The following is a 20,594-nucleotide window of genomic DNA, read 5'->3' on the forward strand; positions in this document are numbered from 1 at the left end:
TTATTGTCTGAGGGCCAAAGAGAAGCCAAACAGATTTCTTTTCACAAATGGAGCGTTACGGCTTTTGCTATAACACTCCGCTTGCATATGTAATAAACTAGAACAGCGTTCCAACGAGTTTCGTTTCTACTGAAAAGTACCTTTTGAAAATTGACAACCTCTTGGCAGCTATTAAACATAATTTTCATTAAGCCCACATTTCTGTAACAAAATTGGTGTGATGTAATATTCTAATTTTAAATTGCATGTTATTATTAGGTGTAAGTGGAAAACCACCTGTGAGTGAAATAATGTTTCACTTAGTGATCAGGTTCCTGAAATAAACTGAACTTGGACTTTCCAATAATATTTTAATTTATAAAGTTATAAATTATGGGATATTTTTTACTGGCAATGGCGGAAAAGGGCTCCCATACTTTTTCCACTAAACATGTTTGGAATTCGGACAGTACGTGAATGCATCACCCCTTTCAAAACGTGTTGAACATCCTTATAGATTTCATAAATACGTTTCTTTCTAAAAGATAAACAAGTAGCTTAAAGGCATCTGTTTACTTGTTCTGTCATCTGTTTTATTCGATGGAATTTGATTTGAAACGTGAGTTGTTCTTATCGACCTGAACTTCTCGCGCATGCGCAATCCCCAGCGGAGTGACAGAGGCACGATGGCTGCAGAAAGTCCTTTTCTGCTGTCTCTGGTGGAGGAATTTGTCTCAGGACTTCAGGACAGCAAGGCGAAGGATACTGCGACAGGTAAGCGAGCCTTCTTCGTACTTTGGTTGATGTTACAGTAAACGAGTCAGTGTGAAAGAATCGCAGGGAGGCTGCAGAGCTGCCCTCTTAGGATGCGCAACACGGCAATGCTGCGTTAACTAGCTAACTTAGCACCACAACATCCTGTGTGGTGATACAAGCAGCCGCGTGACATAAAACAACTGCGCTTGTAAGCTCCTGTATGCCATTATTTTTCATTAAAGCAGCACGTCATAAGGAGTTTTATTTTGTGCTGTCACTTGACGTTGAGCCGCTGGACGGTTGCGGTTTAACCGCATTTTGCCTGCTAGCCGTTGCCGCTGGTGTGTTTGTGTCCGCGTGGGAAAAAAAAAGCAACATTCTGTCAATGAACCCTCTGAAATTACCTTTGAACCCACCGATGCTGCTGGATTTTCTGTAGCTGACAATATAACATTGACAAGATAACATTGTATGGAAGAGGATAAGTGGCAAAAATTAATAATAATAAAAACGAATTTGCCCCCCCCCCCCCCACCGAACCCCACACACAATTCTGACTTTAAACAACCACATAAAAAATCACTTTAATCCGACATATTCCTCCAGAAAGTTAGTTCTCCTCCTGCGCAAGTCACATCACTGCCATTGATGCTGGCTGGCTTTTTCCAGTGTCCCTACTCCTCTTCTTTACCCATGCATGTGTCATACTAGTGTCTTTACCCATACATGTTTGTTGGGAGTTTACAGCTCAATCTGGTTACTGAACTTGTTTTTGTATCTTCAGCTGTCAAAGATGGACAGTTTACCGTCCTGCAGCTGGTGGAGGCACTCGGGTAATGGAGACTACAATCACTCTTTTGTTTTTGTTTGTTTGTTTAGAATCATTCAACCAGTGTTTCTTTCCATATATTTTAGAAACTTCTGAAGTAAAAATGTGAATATAGTTGCAACACCTGTAATAACAGCTTTTCACTTTCCCTCAGTTTCAGGTAGATGTTTACATACTGCTGATCTGACCTTAACTTGAGCTACAGTGTCACAAAAACAAAAGAAAACACTATTCACCCCTCTGAATGTTTTGCATTTTTATTGCTTTTAAAAATCTATCACAATCAACAAAATTTGGCTTTTTGACAACAACAAAAAAGACAAGCAAAACTCTAATGTCCTAGTGGAAACTGAAATGGTCCAGAGGAGCCTAGTCAAAGCCCACACATCAACCCCGAGGAGAACTCGCGGCTGGACTTAAGATTGTTGTTTAGCGTGAAGAATGGAGGAACACTGTAGTGTGGTTGAGACCAATCCACTCATCCCTTTCTGCTCCAAGGATGTGAATATTATTTTATGTTAAATATTTATACTAAACTGTGATTGTTTTCTAGAAATCAGTTGGACATTACAGGCTTTTTTTAAATTATTTGTTTTGTCAAAAAAGCCTAATTTTGTGTGCGTCTTTGTCAGTATGTTTTGTGGTTTATGTAAAAAATAATAAAAAGACTTTGATAAAAAAAAAAAAGCCTAAATTTGTTGATCAGGATTGATTTTTCTAACAGCAACAAAAGCATTAAAAAAAAAACATGCACTGTGTGAGTTAGAATTGCTCTAAGATGAACAGAATTTCTGCCGTTGCGGCTGCAGGCAGAGCCTTACCAGCTCCCAGCCTCACACTCGGGCCCGAGGGGTCCAGCTGCTCTCTGAGGTCCTCCAGGACAACTACGGGGCTCTAACAGAGAGAGAAGGTACACACTCCTCCGCTAACGTAGGGAAAAGAAAGAGACTCGGCGGCCATTTTGTTTTTATCCGAAGTGACGAGTTTCCCTCCTCCACAGTCGAATTGCTCCTGGCCTTCTACGAAAACCGCCTGAAGGACCACTACGTCATCACGCCGCCGGTGTTGCGAGGGCTGCTGGCGCTGGTGAGTTTCTGCTGGTTGGGTTGACAGCAGCAGCAGCAGCAACGTCTTAGAAATAAAACGACAAAAGTGTGAAAGGACTAACTGACTGCTCTGAGTGTGTGTGTGTGTGTGTGTTTTTTTCTTTTCTCTCCAGACTAAATCCAGGAAGCTGCCTCCTGGTTCAGCTGTGTCGATGCTGAGGTCTGTGTTTCAGGATGTTCACGTACAGGTGAGACCTGACACGATAACCAATTTTACTGGCCGATAAATTGTTCCAAAAGGTATTGCGATAAACAATTTAATATTGTTGTTTTGAGACCATTTCCAAGTCATGTTTATTGTTTATTCAGGAAGATTTTATTTAATCTTCCTGGCGTCCGACTGATGACACACAAAAATATTAATTTTTGGAGACCGTTTCAACATTTCACATATAATATGACAAAGTTAGTCGGATACCACATTGTACAGATTTCACACATAAGCCTGGATTAAGATGCAATACAAGTAAGTTTTCAGTTCTCTTTAAAAAAAAAAAGTTTAGGTAATTTATTCCATTATCTCAAAAGATTTTTGTAACAAGATTGACTTAATACCGTTTACAATTAGTAAATTAGCAATAAATGCAAATTTTGTAATTAACATTGGAACTGGAAGACATTTTGAATATCCCCCCCAAAAGAAAAACAAACACTAGCTTAAGTGGCGTTCTTCTCGCTTTGCTCTTCGAGGCACTTCCTCTTGAATGAAATATGTTTTTGAGCTCAGGTGAATCTCGTCTGACTTGTTCTACAATCTGTCCGTGTCGTCCCCTCAGTCTCTGATGCTTGCAGAGAGAGCGTGTGTCTACAACATGCTCATCAACCTCATGGAAAGCAGGGAAGACGGTAAGAGAAAACGTTTTTAAATGAGCCGTTCGATGATTCTTGGAATCCATGATCCGTTTTTTTAAATTTAATTTAATTTTTTTCTGCATGTTTGAAGAATTCTTCCCTCTGGTTTTGGACGCTGTGCAGCAGGAAGGATTTTTACTCTTATTGTTTAACTTTTCATCAGCTGGTGTGACGCGTAACCATGGTAACAAGCTATTGTCTTAGCATCTCAAAAGCTCAAATAATACCTGCTCTTAATAAGAGTTGAAATGACAGATTTAAAAGAGGAGCGGCAAAAGCCAAAGGATTAGCATTGCTTAGCAACAACTGATGATGTCATCCAGGATATGTTACCATGGAATATCATCTCTGCTGCGACAGACTGGCGACCTGTCCAGGCTGTACCCCGCCTCTCGCCTGGAATGTTCGCTGGAGATGGGCACCAGCACCTCCTGACCCCACTAGGGACAAGGGTGTTAGAGAATGGATGGATCATCTCTGCTGTTGGCATGTCATGACAGTCACCAAACAATAGCTTGATTTCCATTACAAATGGGCGCAAAACTTTGTCAATATTCCGCTAATGTTGAAAAAACACAGCTCCGCCATGGTGGTGTTTCCATCAAATAAGAAACGCAATTAAAATCACACGTGAATGAGTTTGTTCAAGTGATAAGTCATTAAAAACCATGCTGCATCATCATCCTCCAACTACTTCCTACCGTCTTCTTTTTTGTCACTTTCGCCCGTAGTAACTTCCTGTTGCTGATCACGTGACTCGCGTGATGCATAAAAAGTGTTTTTATTTTGCAAAACTGCAAAAGTGTATTTTGCAGTTTTGCAAAATACACCAATTTCGAAAAATGACCTCATGCAAGCGTGAAAAGTTTTAGTAGAAAAATGTGTTTTTTCAAAATGTCACTGTTTCCATCAAGCAAATTTAGTTTTGTAATAACATTCTGCGCAATTTTATGATCAATGGAATCGCAGCTCGTCACGCAGAAACAGTCTTCAGTCAGAGGCTTCTGCAGATGTGTTGAAAGACTGACTGTTACCAGAGTTCTCTTCTGTCCAAAACAACTCTTCGAAGATTCCCTCTCTTCTTGTTAATACGCCAATAATTTCACAGGTGTTGTAAGAAAATGTGTAATACTAGGCAATCATTCAATGTAGAAATGTAGATTTTGAGGATGGCATCGGGTGAAAGTGACTCAAGGTCCATTCCAAATTATGAGTTGTTGTTTTTTTCTGTTTGTTTGTACCTCTTTCAATGTTCCGCAGAACTGAAGGGTTTGGGCGCAGATTTTGTTTTTGGTTTCGTCCAATCAATGGACGGCGAGAGGGATCCCCGCAACCTACTACTGGCCTTCCAGATCGCCAGAAACATCCTTCTGCGGGGATACAACATGGGTAAGAATAGACGGAGGTCAGACTCGTCTCCGTTGTTTCTCTCTAAGCCGTCATGTGACCGTTACGGCTCCCATTATTTTCCGTCTCAGGCAAATTCACAGAGGAGCTGTTTGAAGTGACGTCCTGCTACTTCCCCATAGATTTCTCCCCGGTGAGTTCCTGTTTATGCAGCCGGTTAGAACGTGTGGCCTGTTAGAGAACGGGAACGTGACAGACTGACACATTAACACAGCGCTTGCCTTTAATTCAGATGGTGGGCAGCTGCAGCACATTAGCAAACATAGAACTATTCATAGTGGCCAATTTGATATGAAATAAAGAGTAGGGGAGGTTTGTAATGTGTTACTGTGTTTGGTGCTTATTTTTTATTGGATGTTTAGATGCCATTTTCTTGTCAGCATAGGTCTATAGATTTTATTTATTCCTAATTCTAAATTAGCTGCCTATTAGTCCTTGAGTGTTTTATTAAGTTCTCTACAGAGGGAGGAATTACACATCAGAGTGCTAATCCAGTCATTTATTTACAGGAATTATAGCATATATTATTTTTGTCTGAAAAATCCCCAATAAAGCAACTTTTCAGACAAAAAATAATCAGCATTGGCCAAAATAGGAATTAGCGACTCAGGCTTTTTAAAAATCGGTGATCGTCCAGAAAACCGCAATTGGTGCACCTTAATCCAGAGATTGTGTGATTGTTGGAGGATGTCAGTCGTTAGTTGATTTCCAAGTTCATGTTTTTTTGTATTTAGCATTGCAGTTTTTGTCTTCTGTCAGTGTGGTAGATGGGAGTTGACAGCAAATTGTCTCAAAAAGCAATAAATCAATTAGTCATATGCTAAGTTAAAACGAGCTTGATAATTTGCATGATTGTTTTTCTCGTCTCTCTTTTTTTCCTACCAAAAACTGGATGAGTGAAGAAACTCGAGTGAAGTTTCAAGTTTCTTCATGAAACTTTGCAGGTTCATTGGTCTCAGCTGGCATCTTTTTCGACGGACAGTTTTGTTTATATGCACTTCCACATCTATTTAAATTGTAGTTTTGGTTGTCTTGTTTATTTATTTTTTATATTTACGCTATCTTCCAGTTCCTGTATTTAAATTTGTTAAAATGAAAGTTTATTTATCTTTGCGAATGGGTTCTTGCATTATTATGCCATTGTCATTATATCACTTGAAAATGGTCTCAAAACAAGAACATTATCGTTTATCGCAATAACTACTGAGACAATTTATCATCCAGCAACATTAGTTATCGTAGCAGGCTTAGTTGGCATATATAAACACTACGACACAATTGAACGTAGTTTGGTTGTAGTGCAGTAGCAGTTTCTGTCATTTCTAGAACATGGCCTCATCAGTTAGCTTCTGTAGTCTCATCATGTCTCTTCCCTCCTGCCCCTCACCATGTCCAGCCACCCAACGACCCCCATGGCATCACCAAAGAGGAACTGACCCAGGCGCTGAGGGCCGTCCTCACTGGGACCCCCAAGTTTGCAAAGGTACAACGCCGTTACCCCACACACGCTGAGATCCGTTGCGGAGCCTGAACGGGTTTCTGTCTTCCAGTTCCTGCTGCCGCTCATCATCGAGAAGCTGGACTCAGATGTCCAGAGCGCCAAGCTGGACTCGCTGCAGACCCTGGTGAGAAACGCTTCTGAGTCGCGTCACAGTCAGCCGGGATTTCACGGGACAGTTTAACCTGAGTGTTGTGCCCGCTGCGTTTCAGGCTGCCAGTGTGGGACAGTATGAGCACGGAGACTTAGCTGAGTTCCTGGAGGGACTGTGGAGCTCGCTGCGCAGAGAGGTTCGCTGCAAACACGCTCTTTTCTTTTCAACTCTTTCTTCTTCACTGCAAAAACACAAAATCTTATCAAGTATTTTTATGCTGGTTTCTGGAGCATATGTCTTATAGTTGAAATAAGACAAAACTAACTTTCAAGTACCTTTTCAGCAAGATATAAGAGCTAGTTTTAAGTCAATAATTCCTTAAAATTGATGAAAAAGTACTAGTTCCACTGGCAGATTATTTCACAATTTTCCAATGTTAACAGTGCAATAATCTGCCAATGGTACTAGTACTTTTTCATCAATTTTAAGGAATTATTGACATAAAACAAGCGCCATTATCTTTCTGAAACGTTACTTGAAAGTTAGTTTTGTTTTATTTCAAGTATGATAAGATATTTGCACTAGAAACCAAACCAAAAACACTTGGTAAGATTTAGTGTTTTTTTTGCTGTGTTAAGTTGTTTCACTTCAGCTTTAGGATGTAAAGCCATTTTTTGGGATGAGTTTTAACTTCGTTTTCCATCAGCTCAACCTATTGTGTGTGTTTTAAAAATTATTATTTTTTTAACCATAATCTCTGGTTGCCTTGCTGCAGGTGTTTCAGACATCCAGCGAGAAAATCGAGGCGGCAGGCCTCGCCGCCGTCGCCGCACTCACTTCCTGTCTCTCTCGCTCTGTTCTCAACTCTGACTCTGAAGACTCCCTCAGCTCCTTCCTGGGTCTGGTGCTCAGAGGTGAGCTACATATTCACAATGAAGATCTAAAGGGGGGACATAAAAAGTGTGACTGGCAGAAAGCATACATAAAAGGTTGCTAGGGAGGCCGGTGAGTTACTAAAAAACGTAGGCTTATATCACTTATAGATATGAAGAAAAGGAAGGTCAGAATCTTTTTTTTAAAGATGTGTAACATTGCAAACATTGCTTTTTATTTTTCTGAGTTTTTAGAATTTGAAATGTGGCTGGATGATATGGATGAAAAACGCTTCAAGATATAAGCACTTAATATCAGTTTATCTATAATTATTGATTCATTTTTTGTTTTAAATATCTGAAATACTGCCAAACAGGTGGCTGGAGAAACTACCGCTGTGCAAGTTACTCAGCAGGTTGTTTCTAGGTAACTAAAGTTAGTTCATGCTACCAGTTTAGCTTAGCTAGTAGGGCTGAAATGATTCCTCGAATGATTCAAGTGCCTCGATTATTAAAATTCCTCGAGGAAAATGTACCTGCCTCAAAGCTTCGTTAATTTATGTTTTATTATTTAGTGCACCGTGTTCCGATCGGAAATTATTTGCTTTGCGCGGAGCTCTGACTTCCACCACTGAGTTGTTGACGAATGCTAAGTGTTAGCGGCATATAGTCCAGTTTTCAAGTTCGGCCCGTGGAGATTTTATTGATTGATGACAATGTCCGGGTTTTCATCATTTTGGGGGGACCAATAAGCATCCTTAAAATGACTGGAGCGATGCCTGGAGTATGGCAGCCTTTCTCCTCCTGGAGCTGCTGGGTCAGAGCGAACGGCGGGGAAGAGCTGAGCGGATAGACTGAACATGGCGGGCAGCTGAGTAGTTGATGATTATAGCTTAAGTGTAGCTTTACGGACGAACCGCACAATAAAGTTCATATATCCCAGTCTGAACATACGGGTGGCGGTACATGGCTGGTCAATGAGATTCTGAGTGTGACGAACGAAGGTGCCGTAAATATCCCGTATTGCTCCTCCCCTTTCTTACGTTTGTCCCCTGGTCTACCGGTCGTGTCTCCCCCCCACATCCTCTATATTAGGTTTGTTCGTTTGTCTTTCCTCCTCAAACTTGCGTTCGTCTGTCCCCTGGTCTATTTCCTCCCCTTCACCCCCATCTCACGTTCTTTCGTTCGCCTGCACACCACCACAACCACTCGAGGCGACATTTCCCATATTCTCAAACCCAAAGCTTGACAGGTGTGGGGCAAGGTGAATGTTCATCTATTAAACTGACTGAATTTGAATACATAAACTTAAAGCTGGACTTTAGAATTTTTTTACAGGCGTATTTGTGAGCCTTCCTTTTTTAATATTAAATTTAATAGAATTTCAGATTTTTGTATAACGTTTCTTTACCAATGTTTTATTTTATACATTTTTTTTATCTGATTACTCGGTTAATCGTAAGAATAATCGATAGATTACTCGATTATTAAAATATTTGTTTACAACAGCCCTATTATCTAGCCTTTAGAGGTTGAGTGGCTTAAGTCTTTCCTCTGCTTACATCCCAGAATGCTGTGCGGTTCTGGATAAGAGTTCAGTGAAATCATTGAAAATGATTTATCAATATTGATCACGTGCCACATCGCAATAAATATTGTTATTGATTAATTGTCCAGCCATAAGATAAACCAAAGGAAATTGTTCATTTTTGTCGGGGGGGAGTTCCCGCAGCGAAACACGGTGGTGGCAGCATCATGTTTTGGGGAAGCTGGTTGGAGTTGATGTAAGGAAGGATGGAGCTAAGCAAAGAGCAAAACTGGTAGAAAATCAATTGGTGAATTACGTTCAGGGTTATGGTGGTAATATGACAAAATGTTGACAGTTTTATGGGGTGTGGATACATCTGCGAGGCGTCGTGTCTGTTTTTGATTTGATTATTTTTTTATTTTTTTTCATTTTTCAGACTGTAAGCACCACCTGTTTGAGCCCGACTTGAAGCTGGTGTGGCCCAGCGCTAAGCTACTCCAGGCCGCCTGCAGCGCCTCCTACAGGGCGGCCCACAGCATTACAAGTGCTGTGGTGCCCCCTCTAGTGGAGCAGTATAACAGCAGAACGCAGGTACAACAGAAACAGCAGCGTGTTGTTGGGGGTTTAAATTTTTTTTTTCTTTTTCTATAAAAGTGAAATGAAGGTTTTGTTGTCATGGTGACGTCATGTTAATCCAGGTGTTTCTCTGCAGTGTTCCCACAGGCGGACGCTGCTGGAGGTGGCACAACGATTCATCCAGTCAACTGCTTCATGTCAGTCTGTAGATCACGGTGAGGAAAGAGTTGCCCTTATTGCTGTAGTCCAACTTTTTTGGTAACTTTGGAGAAGATTTGTCCAAAAATGCTTAAAATAAAATGTTTTGGAGGCTCGGTAACCCCAAGATGACCCCATGTCCAATATGTAGGGATCCTATTTTATTCAAAATATCACAAGTTTCAAAGAGCTTTTCAGCTCCAGTTAAGTCAAAGTAGAGTTTGGTTTGCTGCTTTACCATGCTTTCACAATCTCACTTTAATTTCTGCTTTAACTGCAGATACACAAGCTTAGTTGAGTAGCTGTTTTTTTTCTACATGTTTTGTTTTACAGGACACCCATTTCTGATCTCTAACGTCTAAAACGATAAGAAGCGCTGCTACAGATTTAATCAGATTTTGAGTTCTCTTTAAAAACTGTGATAAAAGAAAACATTGGAACACGGGGGGCTAATATTTATTTGCAGCCTTTCTGTCATCGGTGGTCATTAATTATTTACATTAGGAGCAGAGGAGATGTCACACTGTGCGAGAAAGCAGTCTCTAGCTGCATTTTAATTACAAATGTGCGCAAAACTATGTCGATATTCCACTAATGTTGACAAAACACTATTTTTGCAGTTGTGGTGTTTCTATTAAATAAAGACAGTTAAAATCACACATGAATAAATTTGTTCATGCAATAAGTTGGTAAATAATATGATCCTCCGACCACTTCCTGTCTTCTTCTTCGCTGTTTGTGGTAGTACAATATCTACAACGTCTGGTTGTAGATATTGTGACTTATGACATGAAAAAAAGTGGTACGATTGCAGTTTTGTGAAATAAACCAAAATTAATACGGCCAAAAAAAAACCACCTCATCCTAGCGTCCAAACTTTTTTTATCCTAAAACGAGAGTTTTTCCAAACTTGCCGTGTTTCCATGAAGCAAATTTATGTTTTTAATCTCAATTAGCACAATTCTGTGGCTAATGAAAACTACAGCCACCGATGCTGCAAATCTGCTTCCTCTGGTGACCGTCTGCTCTCTGTCTCTCCAGATGAGAGCTTGTTTTCTGCGTATAAGGACTCCCTGTGCAGCTTGGTGTTCTCAGCTCTGTCTGAAAGTAACTCCAGTCTGCAGATCACGGCCGCCTCGGTGCTCACCTCTCTGGCCCAACAACCAGGTGAGCAGCGCACCAAACCCCGCTCCGCCCCAGTCGATCCGATCAGATCAGGAACGTCTAGAGGAGCTGAAACGCTCTTTCCCCCCTCCCCAGGTCTGCTGCTGGACTCTGACATCGAGCTCGCCGTGGACCACCTGACCAGGCTGCTGCTGACGGATGAGGATGAGAGAGTCAGGTCGGCTCCTGTTGCTTTGCCTCTCACTTTCATGAATCCTGAGACCAGTTTATAATGGTTCTGTTTCACTGTGAGGTCAGTGTGGCTGTGGTGGAGTGCGCTGGAGCCTTTGCCGAGCGGCACCCTGCTGCCTTCATCACCAAACTGATCCCAACGCTGAAGAAGGAGATGCTTTCTGGTGAGCAGACGGAAGGAAGGCTGAAACGATTAATCGGATTAATCGATTACTGAAATAATTGTCAACTAATTTATAAAATAACTGGAGTACAAAGACTAAAAAAAAACATTTGGTGAAAGAGCAACACATTTAGGGCAGTAATTAAGCCAAAACAGTATACAAATATATACATTTCACATAACATCTCCTGTTAAGCACCTTTTGTTATCCAATTATTAATCACTTATTTCAAATAATAGTCAACAGATCAGCTTTACATGGCATTGATATGAAACCAAGCAGCCAGGGATGAGCCTTTCACATTTTTTTAGCTGCAAATGCGTCCACTGCTACAACTGATCAATCGTTCACTAACGTAATGCTACCTTGTTAAATTTTAGGCAATAAAATGTTTATTTTCTTAAGAAAGGAATTAAATTGTTTTATTAGTATTTTTAAAATGTTTTTCTAAGACCGCATTTAAAAAGCCTCAAGTACTTAAATAACAAATCTGCAGAATGTTCAGATTTTTATTTTTTATTCTATTGTCAATTTAATGACTATCCTTTATTAATCCCAGAGGGAAAATAATCAATTTACTAAAATAATTATGTGCAGCCCCAGATGGAAATATTCAGTTTGAATTCGGGTAGTTTTGCGCTTATATATTTTTTTCCTCTTAAATTTAGACCGAAGAGAGTCGTCTGAGCTGCATTCCCATCATGCAGTGCGTCAGCGCTGCCTGTCCGCGCTGGCTGCAGTGTCCGTCCGGGCCAGCGTCGTCATGGAGAGCGCGCCCATCCTCCTGGACGTCCTCGGCTCGGCACACGCAGGTGATCCTCCTTCCACCGACTCTTTTCTGGAGTTGGGAAGCGAATGAAACGCGATGACGACATCGCTTTTTTGTTGTTGTTTTTTTAAATCCAGATCCTGATCGTTTCTCCGTGGACGAGGTGGTGTGCGCCTGCCTGAGCTTGCAGAGGATAGCGGAGCGGGTTCAGGACGGCGAGGACACGAGCCGATGCTTTCATGACGTCATCGTCCCACGCCTGCTCTCTCTGGCGCTCCAAGCTGCGCTGCAAAGTGAGGGCCGGAGTTTCGTCGACGCTCAGAAAACTCGGAGGCGTCGTGATGAAACCGAAATAATTACTGTGTTTTACAGACGACGGGTCATCTGGCCGTCGTAGTCCGCTGGTAGAGGAGGAGGTCCTGTCTTCCATGGTTCCTGTTATCAGCACCGCCTTCTCTCGCCTGCAAACGTTAGCATAAGTACAATAAATGATCAAAAAAGTGTTCGTTTAGAAAAATCTGAAACCTGAGACTTAAAGGGGCAGTGTTATGTAAAACTTACTTTTTTGAGCTTTACATCATCTTAGAATGTTACTCTCTCAGCAAAAACATAGATGGAGTGTTGCTTTGATTCTTTCAGGAATCTGTGAGAAATATTTTCATCTCCATGGCAACCATTCAGCTGTGCAAGACACCTGGGTGGACATAGCCCCGCCTTAGAGGATGAAGCTCCTGCAGTTACTAAGCTTCTGAAGCCCCCATTCATTTCCTTCAGACTAGCCAGCAGCGATTAGCAAACACCTGGTGGTAAAAACATCATTAAAGGGTTAATAGAGGAGCCATGTTCTGATGACTTCCTGAGGGCAGTTTTAGAAAGAGCAGGAGCTTCTTGAAGAGACAGGGACCCAATTTTATGGCATTAAATTACAAATTCAAATTTCTTTTAAGTGATATTTATATACTGTATTTTTATAACAACTGAAGTTAACACAGTTGCTTGATAGTGTTATAAAATGCCACTATTTGCCTAGAAAATACATAACGCCGCCCCTTTAAATTTCTTTTACTGCTGATTGTTGATCTCCCTCATCAGTTTGACATCTCTGTTCTGATGTCGGTGGGTTTTCATGTGGTTTCCTGTCGGGGTGTTTCCGTGTCACCAGGTTTGCAGAACAGACGGCCTCCAGGGCCGTGTCTCTCTTCCTGGACGGAGACGTCTCGTTTCTGCCCGACAACTCCTTCCCACCGCGCGTTCAGCTGCTCCAGGTTAAAGTGTTTCAGACAAATAAAACTGCTTCCCCAAGCATCCCAAAGCACGACGCTGCCACTCACTGATTTCACAGCAGCCAGTCAGTGAACTTTGTTTATGCCACTAAGTAGATTTGGTTACAGCGAAGTGTGTCAGCTTTCTTGCCAAACAGGAAACCTGACATAGACACACAATAAATAGAAAAGCAACATGACTAAAAGTGAAACTTTTAATCAGTATTGAAATTACGCCAAGGTGAATTGTGGAAACCTATGGCAACAGTTTTACATTTGGGAATCAAATAGCTAGACGGGAGCCTGTATGGCTGGGACGATGTGACTAGTGGACTAATTCGCCATATAACTATTTAAAATAACCTTTTTTTAATATCTTCAATAAAAGAAACATTATTTGCCATTTAAAAAAAAAAAGCACTCCGCTCAGTATGCAGCATTTGAAGAAAACAATCAAGCTAGTTGGACCAATATGGACCAAAATCGGAATCGGTGTTTAAGTTTGTTTCCCCCCCCACCTGGTTTAAAAGCTAACACTACTTCAGTCAAAACACGCCATTCCCACAGCATGACTCTGCCACCACCTTGTTTTACCATAAGGATGGTATGTTCAGTATAAATCAGAATGCAGGCATTTTATATTAAATTATTTACTTTTTAAGTCATTTAGTAAGTGTAATCAGCTGTATTTTGTACAGAGTAAAAACAGCATGATTTTTAACACATTTTTGTCAAGTTAATTTTTCTTTTTCTTTATACTGGTACGCTGTGTTGGGTTAGTTTCTAACATTAAATTCCATTCAAATATGTTTGGTTTCTTATTGTAGCAAGCCATAAGAATACTTGTATCATCTTTGTACCTTATTGGAAACATTGGAGTTTGTTTGTCCTCTCTGCATTATATTTGAAGTGTGTAATATTACTTTCTCCCCAGCAGCAGCAGGAGGATTCATCATGGTGTCAGACCCAGTTGGTGTGTCTACTCATGGCCTGTGTGTGTTCGTTACCTCGCAGCGTGAGTCTCAGCCCAAACTTTGTTTCTGATTTTTACTAAAATTAAAATAAAAAAAAAACTCTTGTGAAGCTGAAAGTGCTGCGTGTGCCCTTCAGGTGGCGCTATCCCAGGAGGAGCGGCTGCTCTCGGAGCTGGAGGAGCTGAGCTGCAGCTGCAGACACCCGTTCTCCTACACGTCGGCTGCCAAGTGCTTTGCCGGCCTGGTCAACAAGAAGCCTCAGGGTGCGTCTAAGCATCAGGTTGTCTGAAACAATTAGCCTGTGATGATGATGATGATAATGATGATGTTCTGTCTGCAGGGCCTTCTCTTGACAGGTTAATTCAGGGAGTGATAAAGAGAGTGAGCAGTGAGTTGGACCGACCCTCCTCCCCTCTGCGCACTCAGGCCTTCACACTTCTGATCTGGGTGAGGATGCAGCTCAGCTGCAACTTTTCATTTTCTCATTTTTTATTTCTATCACAGACTATTCACACTTCTTTAAAAAGCCTTAAACTCAGACATCTAAAATTAAGACCTTTGAATGTCTTACATTTATTAAAGAAAATGTAAGTCGCCCTTAAATATGTCAATCACATCATGGCTGTGTAGGGTTTTTTTCTTTCTTTCTGGGCTTTTGTATCAGGCAAAAGTTTGAGTTGCACACAGACATCAGCACTGCATTCTGTGTCATGAGGTGATTAAGGCTCCTGGTAACAAGCTGCTAATGCTTGCTAGCTAGCTGGCTAGCGTTTTGCATTTATCAAATTCGGATTTATTCATGTCTCAAATGGGCAACTAATGTTACAGCAAGTATAAAAACTAAAAAACAAAGTATCAGAAGTTAAAAAATAAAAAACAAACAAAAAAAACAACTAAAAAAGGCATAAAATCTAAATCAATGCATAATGGGAAGAGTACAGCAATGTATATTATTGTTGCCCGACAGTTGTTACAAACATCAGTGATCTGTCATGTGTAAGTTCAAATTTAACAGCAGTTGACTGAACGACGTCCACAAAAAAGCGAGCTAACTAAGTAGGTTTTTGCTTTTTTTTTTTTTTTTTTTGCTAAAAAATGGCTAGCTAGCTCTTTGCGTCTACTATTTAAATAAATAAATTTATCAGCAATTGTCTGGACAACATTCGCAAAAAAGCTAGCTAGTTTTTTGCAGTTGACTGGACAACATTCGTCTTCACCTTTGGCTCGTTCCTGCTGCTAACCCAAACCAGGCTACATCAATTTCACAGTTTTGGTTCCCTGAGAAAGAAATGCATTTATTTTGTTCATTTCTGTCATGCTGCAGGTCTTGTATTTTATTCATAATGGTCTTTAAAAGTCTTAACTTTGATCTGGTGAAGCCTTTTAGAAACCCTGCATAAAGATCACACTGTTTTCTTTTTTTCTCCTACTGAAATCATGTTTAGGTTGCCAAGGCTCTGCTGCTACGATACCACCCTTTATTTTCAGCGCTAACTGACAAGGTGAGAACACTGTGACATATGAGCTATGAGTTTAAAAAAAAAAAAATTTCTAAGTTCTGAAGAACCTGACCCGCTCTGTGCAGCTCTTCACTCTGCTCGACGACGCCCTCCTCGGCCCAATGGCTGCTGACAGCTTCTCGCTGCTGATGAGCGACTCTGCCGACGTCCTGAACCGCGGTTGCCACGCCGACGTCCGCATCATGTATCGGCAGCGCTTCTTCAGCGAGAATTCTGCCAAGCTGGTGCAGGGCTTCAACGCTGCGCCGCAAGGTTAGAGGAACATAAACACAGTAACACTCATCAGTGGCAATGATCTCACCTAAGTTGCTCTTACTGGTTGCAACCCACAACTTGAAAACAAGACCTAGATGCTCATGTTGGAATTTTTTTGTGAATTTTTCTTTCTTCCTTGCACATTGTCAAAATTATTCACACAAACTTTCTTTGATCCGATGTGAACGTTTCAGTCAAACTGTTGATTCTTGGTCGTGATCGGGTTTTCAAACGGGACTTTAAACCTAAACATGTTAAAACTGGATTTGGACAATATAAAGTAGACATTCAGCTTCTGGAATGGTTCATTTGAAACCCAATATAGTCAAATACTTAGCCACAATTATTTTGTTTGAGAAATCCTTTAATTTCCCACGGCAACCATTCGGCCATGCAAAAAAACCTAACCTAACCCAAGTGGACTTAGGCCCGCCTTCGAGGTCCAGCAGGAAGCAGTTTCCAAGCTCCTGCCTCACTGAGCAGACCCTCCACTCAGCTCCTTCAGACTAGCCAGCATCCATTAGCAAACACCTGGTGGATCTGTGCATCTCACTGTAGGAGCTACTTCTCAGTTCTACGCTGGTAAAACTGTTGTTAAAGGGTTAACGTTGTGATGACTTCCTGAAGGCGGAGTTTCAGAAAGAGCTTTTCAGAGAGACGGAGGCCAAATTTCAAGATGCTAAATTTCAAAGTCCTCGTTTTTTTCAATTCATATTAGATATCTACAGCTTTTTTATAACAACTGAAGGCAACATAGTTACTTGATTGTGCTATAAAATGGTGCTATGAGGCTGGAAAACATAGTACTGCCCCTTTAAATTATGAACACTGTGTAATCCTGCTTGTATTTGTAAACGTGTGACTGTATGTTTTTTTTGTGTGTGTTTTGTTTTGGGGGTTTTTTAACTGGAATGTGTTTTTTCGGTTTCCTCTCTGGTCTTTTTGCTGCCTAACAGAGAAGAAAGCCAACTACCTGAAGGCTCTGTCCAACATCGTCAACAAGTTGCCGAAGCAGGTCCAGGTGTCTGAGCTGCCCGCTGTAAGGTCCACACGTTTCCTCTCTGGACAACAATCAGACCAGTTATCTGGCGTGCCGATCGGTGTGACGTGATTTTTTTTTTGCAGCTCCTGTCTCTGCTGCTGGAGGCCTTGACGTGTCCTGACGAGGGCGTCCAGCTGTCCACTCTGTCCTGCCTGCAGCCCGTCCTCATAAACCCCCCGCAGGTCCTGGTCCTGCAGCTGGAGGCCCTGGTCAGCCGGCTGCTGGCCCTTATTGGCAGTCCAGCCATGGTGAGGCACCGTTTCCTGTCCGGACAGCATCAGTACAGGAAAGCAAGCATCACTTGTTGTACTCCTATTTTAGTAAAGCAAGTGATGCTGCTTGATTTACTAAAATAGGAGGATTACACCAACAAATGACTGAAGTGTTTTCATTTATTTATTTTATGTCTTGTTTCTTTCCTTCCCAGAAAATCCGCATGGCCTCCATACGATGCGTTCTCGCTCTCTCCCGTTTCCCGGCTCACGAGGTAACAAACACTCTGAACCTGTTCCTGTTTAAGGCCAACAGATTCATTATATTTAGACTTTATATTGTTATGTAGACTCATTTAGATCATAAAACAGGGGGGAAATTATGTTAGTCTTTTTGGGAAATAGTGAGGCAATCATAGATCTTAACTCTCTGAAAGAGAGGTCATTTTCTCTTCACTAGTTTTATTTTTTTCCTTCTGACTTCATTTCTTCTTTTCATTTTATTCATTTTTTTCTTACTTTGTTCCTCTCTTCTGACTCAGTTTATTCCTTTTCCTCTGACTTCATTTTGATCTTTCTGAGTTTATTCCTAGTCTTGTTATTTAACTCATCCATCCTTTAGTTTGTACAGTTTTTGTATTTAAATCCAGACTTTAGTAGAAATATCTGCTCTTCACAACAAACTTTTGGATTTATACTTTTAAATAAAACAAAGGGCTGATAGATGGTCATCTGAGTGTGTAAATAAATTAGAAATTCAAACACAAAACACTGGCAGGCATCATGTTGTCAGCTGTACATCCTACTGTATAAACCGTGTGTGTGTGTGTGTGTGTGTGTGTGTGGTGAAGGTGTTGCCATTCCGGTCACGCGTTCTGCGAGCGTTGGCTCCGCCCCTGAATGACAGGAAGCGGCTGGTGAGGAGAGAGGCGGTCCAGGCCAGAGCGGAGTGGTGAGGTCACATTGTTTCAATCCGAACCGGCTCATTCCAAAAACGTCCTCTGTTTCCATAAACTCATCCTACTCAGAAAGTTGCTTCTGTTTGTAACTGAATTCATCTTGATTTTGGGTTTCCACTGCAAAAAACCCCCAAATCTAACTGACAAGACAAAACGAACTTAAGTAACTTTTCGGCAACTATAGGAGCTTAATTTAAGTCAATAATTTTTGAATATGGATAAAAAAAAAAACGTTTTTTTAAAAATGTACCAGAGGAACACTGGTGGATTTTTTTCACTTACAGCAAGACATTTTTTGTGTTGTAAGTGGGGGGGGGGGGGGGGGGATCATCCAGTTATCTATATTCAAGAATAACTGATTTAAAAGAAGCTTTTTTTTTATTTCACTAAAAAGCCACTTTTAAGTATCTTTTATTTAAGTGTACTTCAAATATTTTCACCAGAAAGACTTAAACAGTCATGATAATATTTTGTTTCTTGGCAGTCCAGGTCGTTGATTTAGTTACGTTTCCCTGCAGGTTCCTGTTAGGAAGCCCTGGTGGAAGGTGATCTCTGTTTGTCCATAAAACCTCCAGGACCAAGTAGCAGAGCGATCTGCCTCCCTTCTCCTCCTCCATTCAGGAAAGTGTTTGCTTCAGCGGTCTGACTGCGCACACACACACACACACACACACACACACACACACACACACACACACACACACACACACACACACACACACACACACACACACACACACACACACACACACACACACACACACACACGCACACACCCCTACACACACACACAGCCTGGTGAAGCATTTCATGGACCCATGATTGTGTCTGAGGGCAGGTCAGCCCTGACCGGAGGCTTCACCAGGAGCCATGCAGCGGGTCACAGGCGCTGCCGTCTGAATTTTATAAATCCCCACTTATGCAGAGAACCCAGCCACACAGTATCTGTTGTTTGTTGTTTTTTTTTCTATTTTGGATGAAATGTCATGAAGCTGAAGACATTTTAGTCAGTGCTTCACTGTTGAACATGGCTGGTTGTTAATACAAACCTTTTTATTACTATTGTTATTATTTTATTAACTAAGGAGCAGTAAAGCAGTTTGAGTTGCAGTGATCCGTAGATTCCTTCTTTTCGGTATTTTCAGCTCATGTCGGCTGAAAAGCTCCAGAGTTGAACTCTTATTTAAGCCCTGTGCAGCTCTCACCTCTCACCTCTCACCTCTCACCTCTCACACTGACAGCCTGCGCCGTTGCTCTGAATGTTTAGGACGTTTGAACGGATTCCGTATGAATCCTCCGACACATAAATGGAGATTGTTGTACTTCTCAAAGGTTTTGTGTGGACTCACACGGGGAGTGTTATTCGTTTGCCTTGTTTTCTGTCGATATTTAAACGTGGTTGTTGTGTGAAGGTTGCCGTTGAGTCGGTGAGAATGTTTGGACCTTAAAAAGCTCTGCCAAGGAAATACGGTGCCTCGCAAAAGTATTCACAACCCTTGGATTTTTCTCCTTAGCCAAACTTTAATGATGTTTATTTTTCTGTTAGAGCAACAAAAAATTAGTGCATTATTTTGAAATCAAAAGAAATGAACAGTTTTCAACTTAAAAATAAATAAATAAATAAAAGTCAGAGGCCAACTTTCTCAACAGTCAAGTTAGCTTTAGCTTGCTTTGCTGTATTCTTACCACAGATTCTCATTTACATGGCCGGTTCTAGGTGGGGGGCTATGGGGGGTCAGTGCCCCGGCAGAACTGGATCTAGACCCTGTACTGAAGATATTATACTGATTAATTTACTTATGGTAATATGTGCTGACATAGAAACTGTAACTAATTGTTTCCTTTGACCAGCTTTATTTTTTTCTCTTCACAGTTTTTACTTTATCAATACATTAAAAATGAAGGTGTTTCAGCCACTGTGAGATATCATCGGGGGTCTGAAACCTGCAGTTCAAGAGCTAATCAATCCCGCCGGGTTTTCATAAATTTTTTATTTATTTTCTAATCAAAATGACTTGTTTTTGGTGCTAATTTACAAATATTTGCAATGAATTTCCTGATATTGGTGCCTATGTATGACAGTAAATCAGACTTTTTGTTTCTTGCCATATCACTCATGGACTATAGCACGAGTAAGGCTGATGCAGCTAAAGATGATACTTTAGCGCGAGTAAAGATGATACTGCCATCTTCTCCTGCAGATGGCAGTAGAAGAAATACTGCCATCTGCAGGTGTGAGTTAGCAATCACTTAAAGCCAATGTTTTTGACTGTTTTTGTGAAAAATTTGCATTAAACTCACAACTGTGCATTTGCGCAAAATAAGGGTCTGATTTCTGAATTGCTTTTATGTTCATTTCTACGATTGCAGAATCGCACAAAAAAAA

General features: G+C 41.1%; 1 protein-coding gene across 4 annotated transcripts; it reads left to right on the forward strand.

Annotated features, from left to right (window-relative positions):
• The first annotated feature begins 625 nt into the window (after positions 1–625).
• mms19 (MMS19 homolog, cytosolic iron-sulfur assembly component) lies at positions 626–18,900 on the forward strand. Of its 4 annotated transcripts, none has more exons than XM_023341463.1 (32): positions 626–753; positions 1,520–1,568; positions 2,374–2,474; positions 2,565–2,650; positions 2,784–2,858; positions 3,447–3,516; positions 3,614–3,706; positions 4,783–4,911; positions 5,001–5,062; positions 6,326–6,412; positions 6,480–6,554; positions 6,640–6,717; positions 7,297–7,435; positions 9,358–9,512; positions 9,634–9,712; positions 10,737–10,862; positions 10,956–11,032; positions 11,113–11,215; positions 11,884–12,027; positions 12,122–12,277; positions 12,357–12,453; positions 13,147–13,249; positions 14,181–14,261; positions 14,357–14,483; positions 14,561–14,667; positions 15,666–15,722; positions 15,806–15,992; positions 16,952–17,034; positions 17,121–17,285; positions 17,465–17,524; positions 18,101–18,201; positions 18,727–18,900. In XM_023341463.1, the coding sequence occupies exons 1-32, from the start codon at positions 633–635 to the stop codon at positions 18,755–18,757; spliced, it is 3,204 nt and encodes a 1,067-aa protein (XP_023197231.1). In that variant the 5' UTR covers positions 626–632; the 3' UTR covers positions 18,758–18,900. The 4 variants fall into 4 exon arrangements, with proteins under 4 accessions (XP_023197231.1, XP_023197233.1, XP_023197234.1 ...); XM_023341465.1 differs by having other exon boundaries at positions 14,184–14,261; XM_023341466.1 differs by lacking the exon at positions 3,614–3,706.
• Positions 18,901–20,594: the final 1,694 nt, after the last annotated feature.

Source organism: Xiphophorus maculatus, chromosome 10, assembly GCF_002775205.1.
Source record: "Xiphophorus maculatus strain JP 163 A chromosome 10, X_maculatus-5.0-male, whole genome shotgun sequence".
In the NCBI taxonomy this organism is placed as follows: Eukaryota; Metazoa; Chordata; class Actinopteri; order Cyprinodontiformes; family Poeciliidae; genus Xiphophorus; species Xiphophorus maculatus.

Coding starts and splice junctions, on each gene's coding strand:
- mms19 (XM_023341463.1), top strand. CDS start 633: ATGCGCAATCCCCAGCGGAGTGACAGAGGCACGATGGCTGCAGAAAGT. Junction 2,651..2,783: donor TGCGAGGGCTGCTGGCGCTG/GTGAGTTTCTGC, acceptor TTTTCTCTCCAG/ACTAAATCCAGGAAGCTGCC. Junction 9,713..10,736: donor ATGTCAGTCTGTAGATCACG/GTGAGGAAAGAG, acceptor CTGTCTCTCCAG/ATGAGAGCTTGTTTTCTGCG.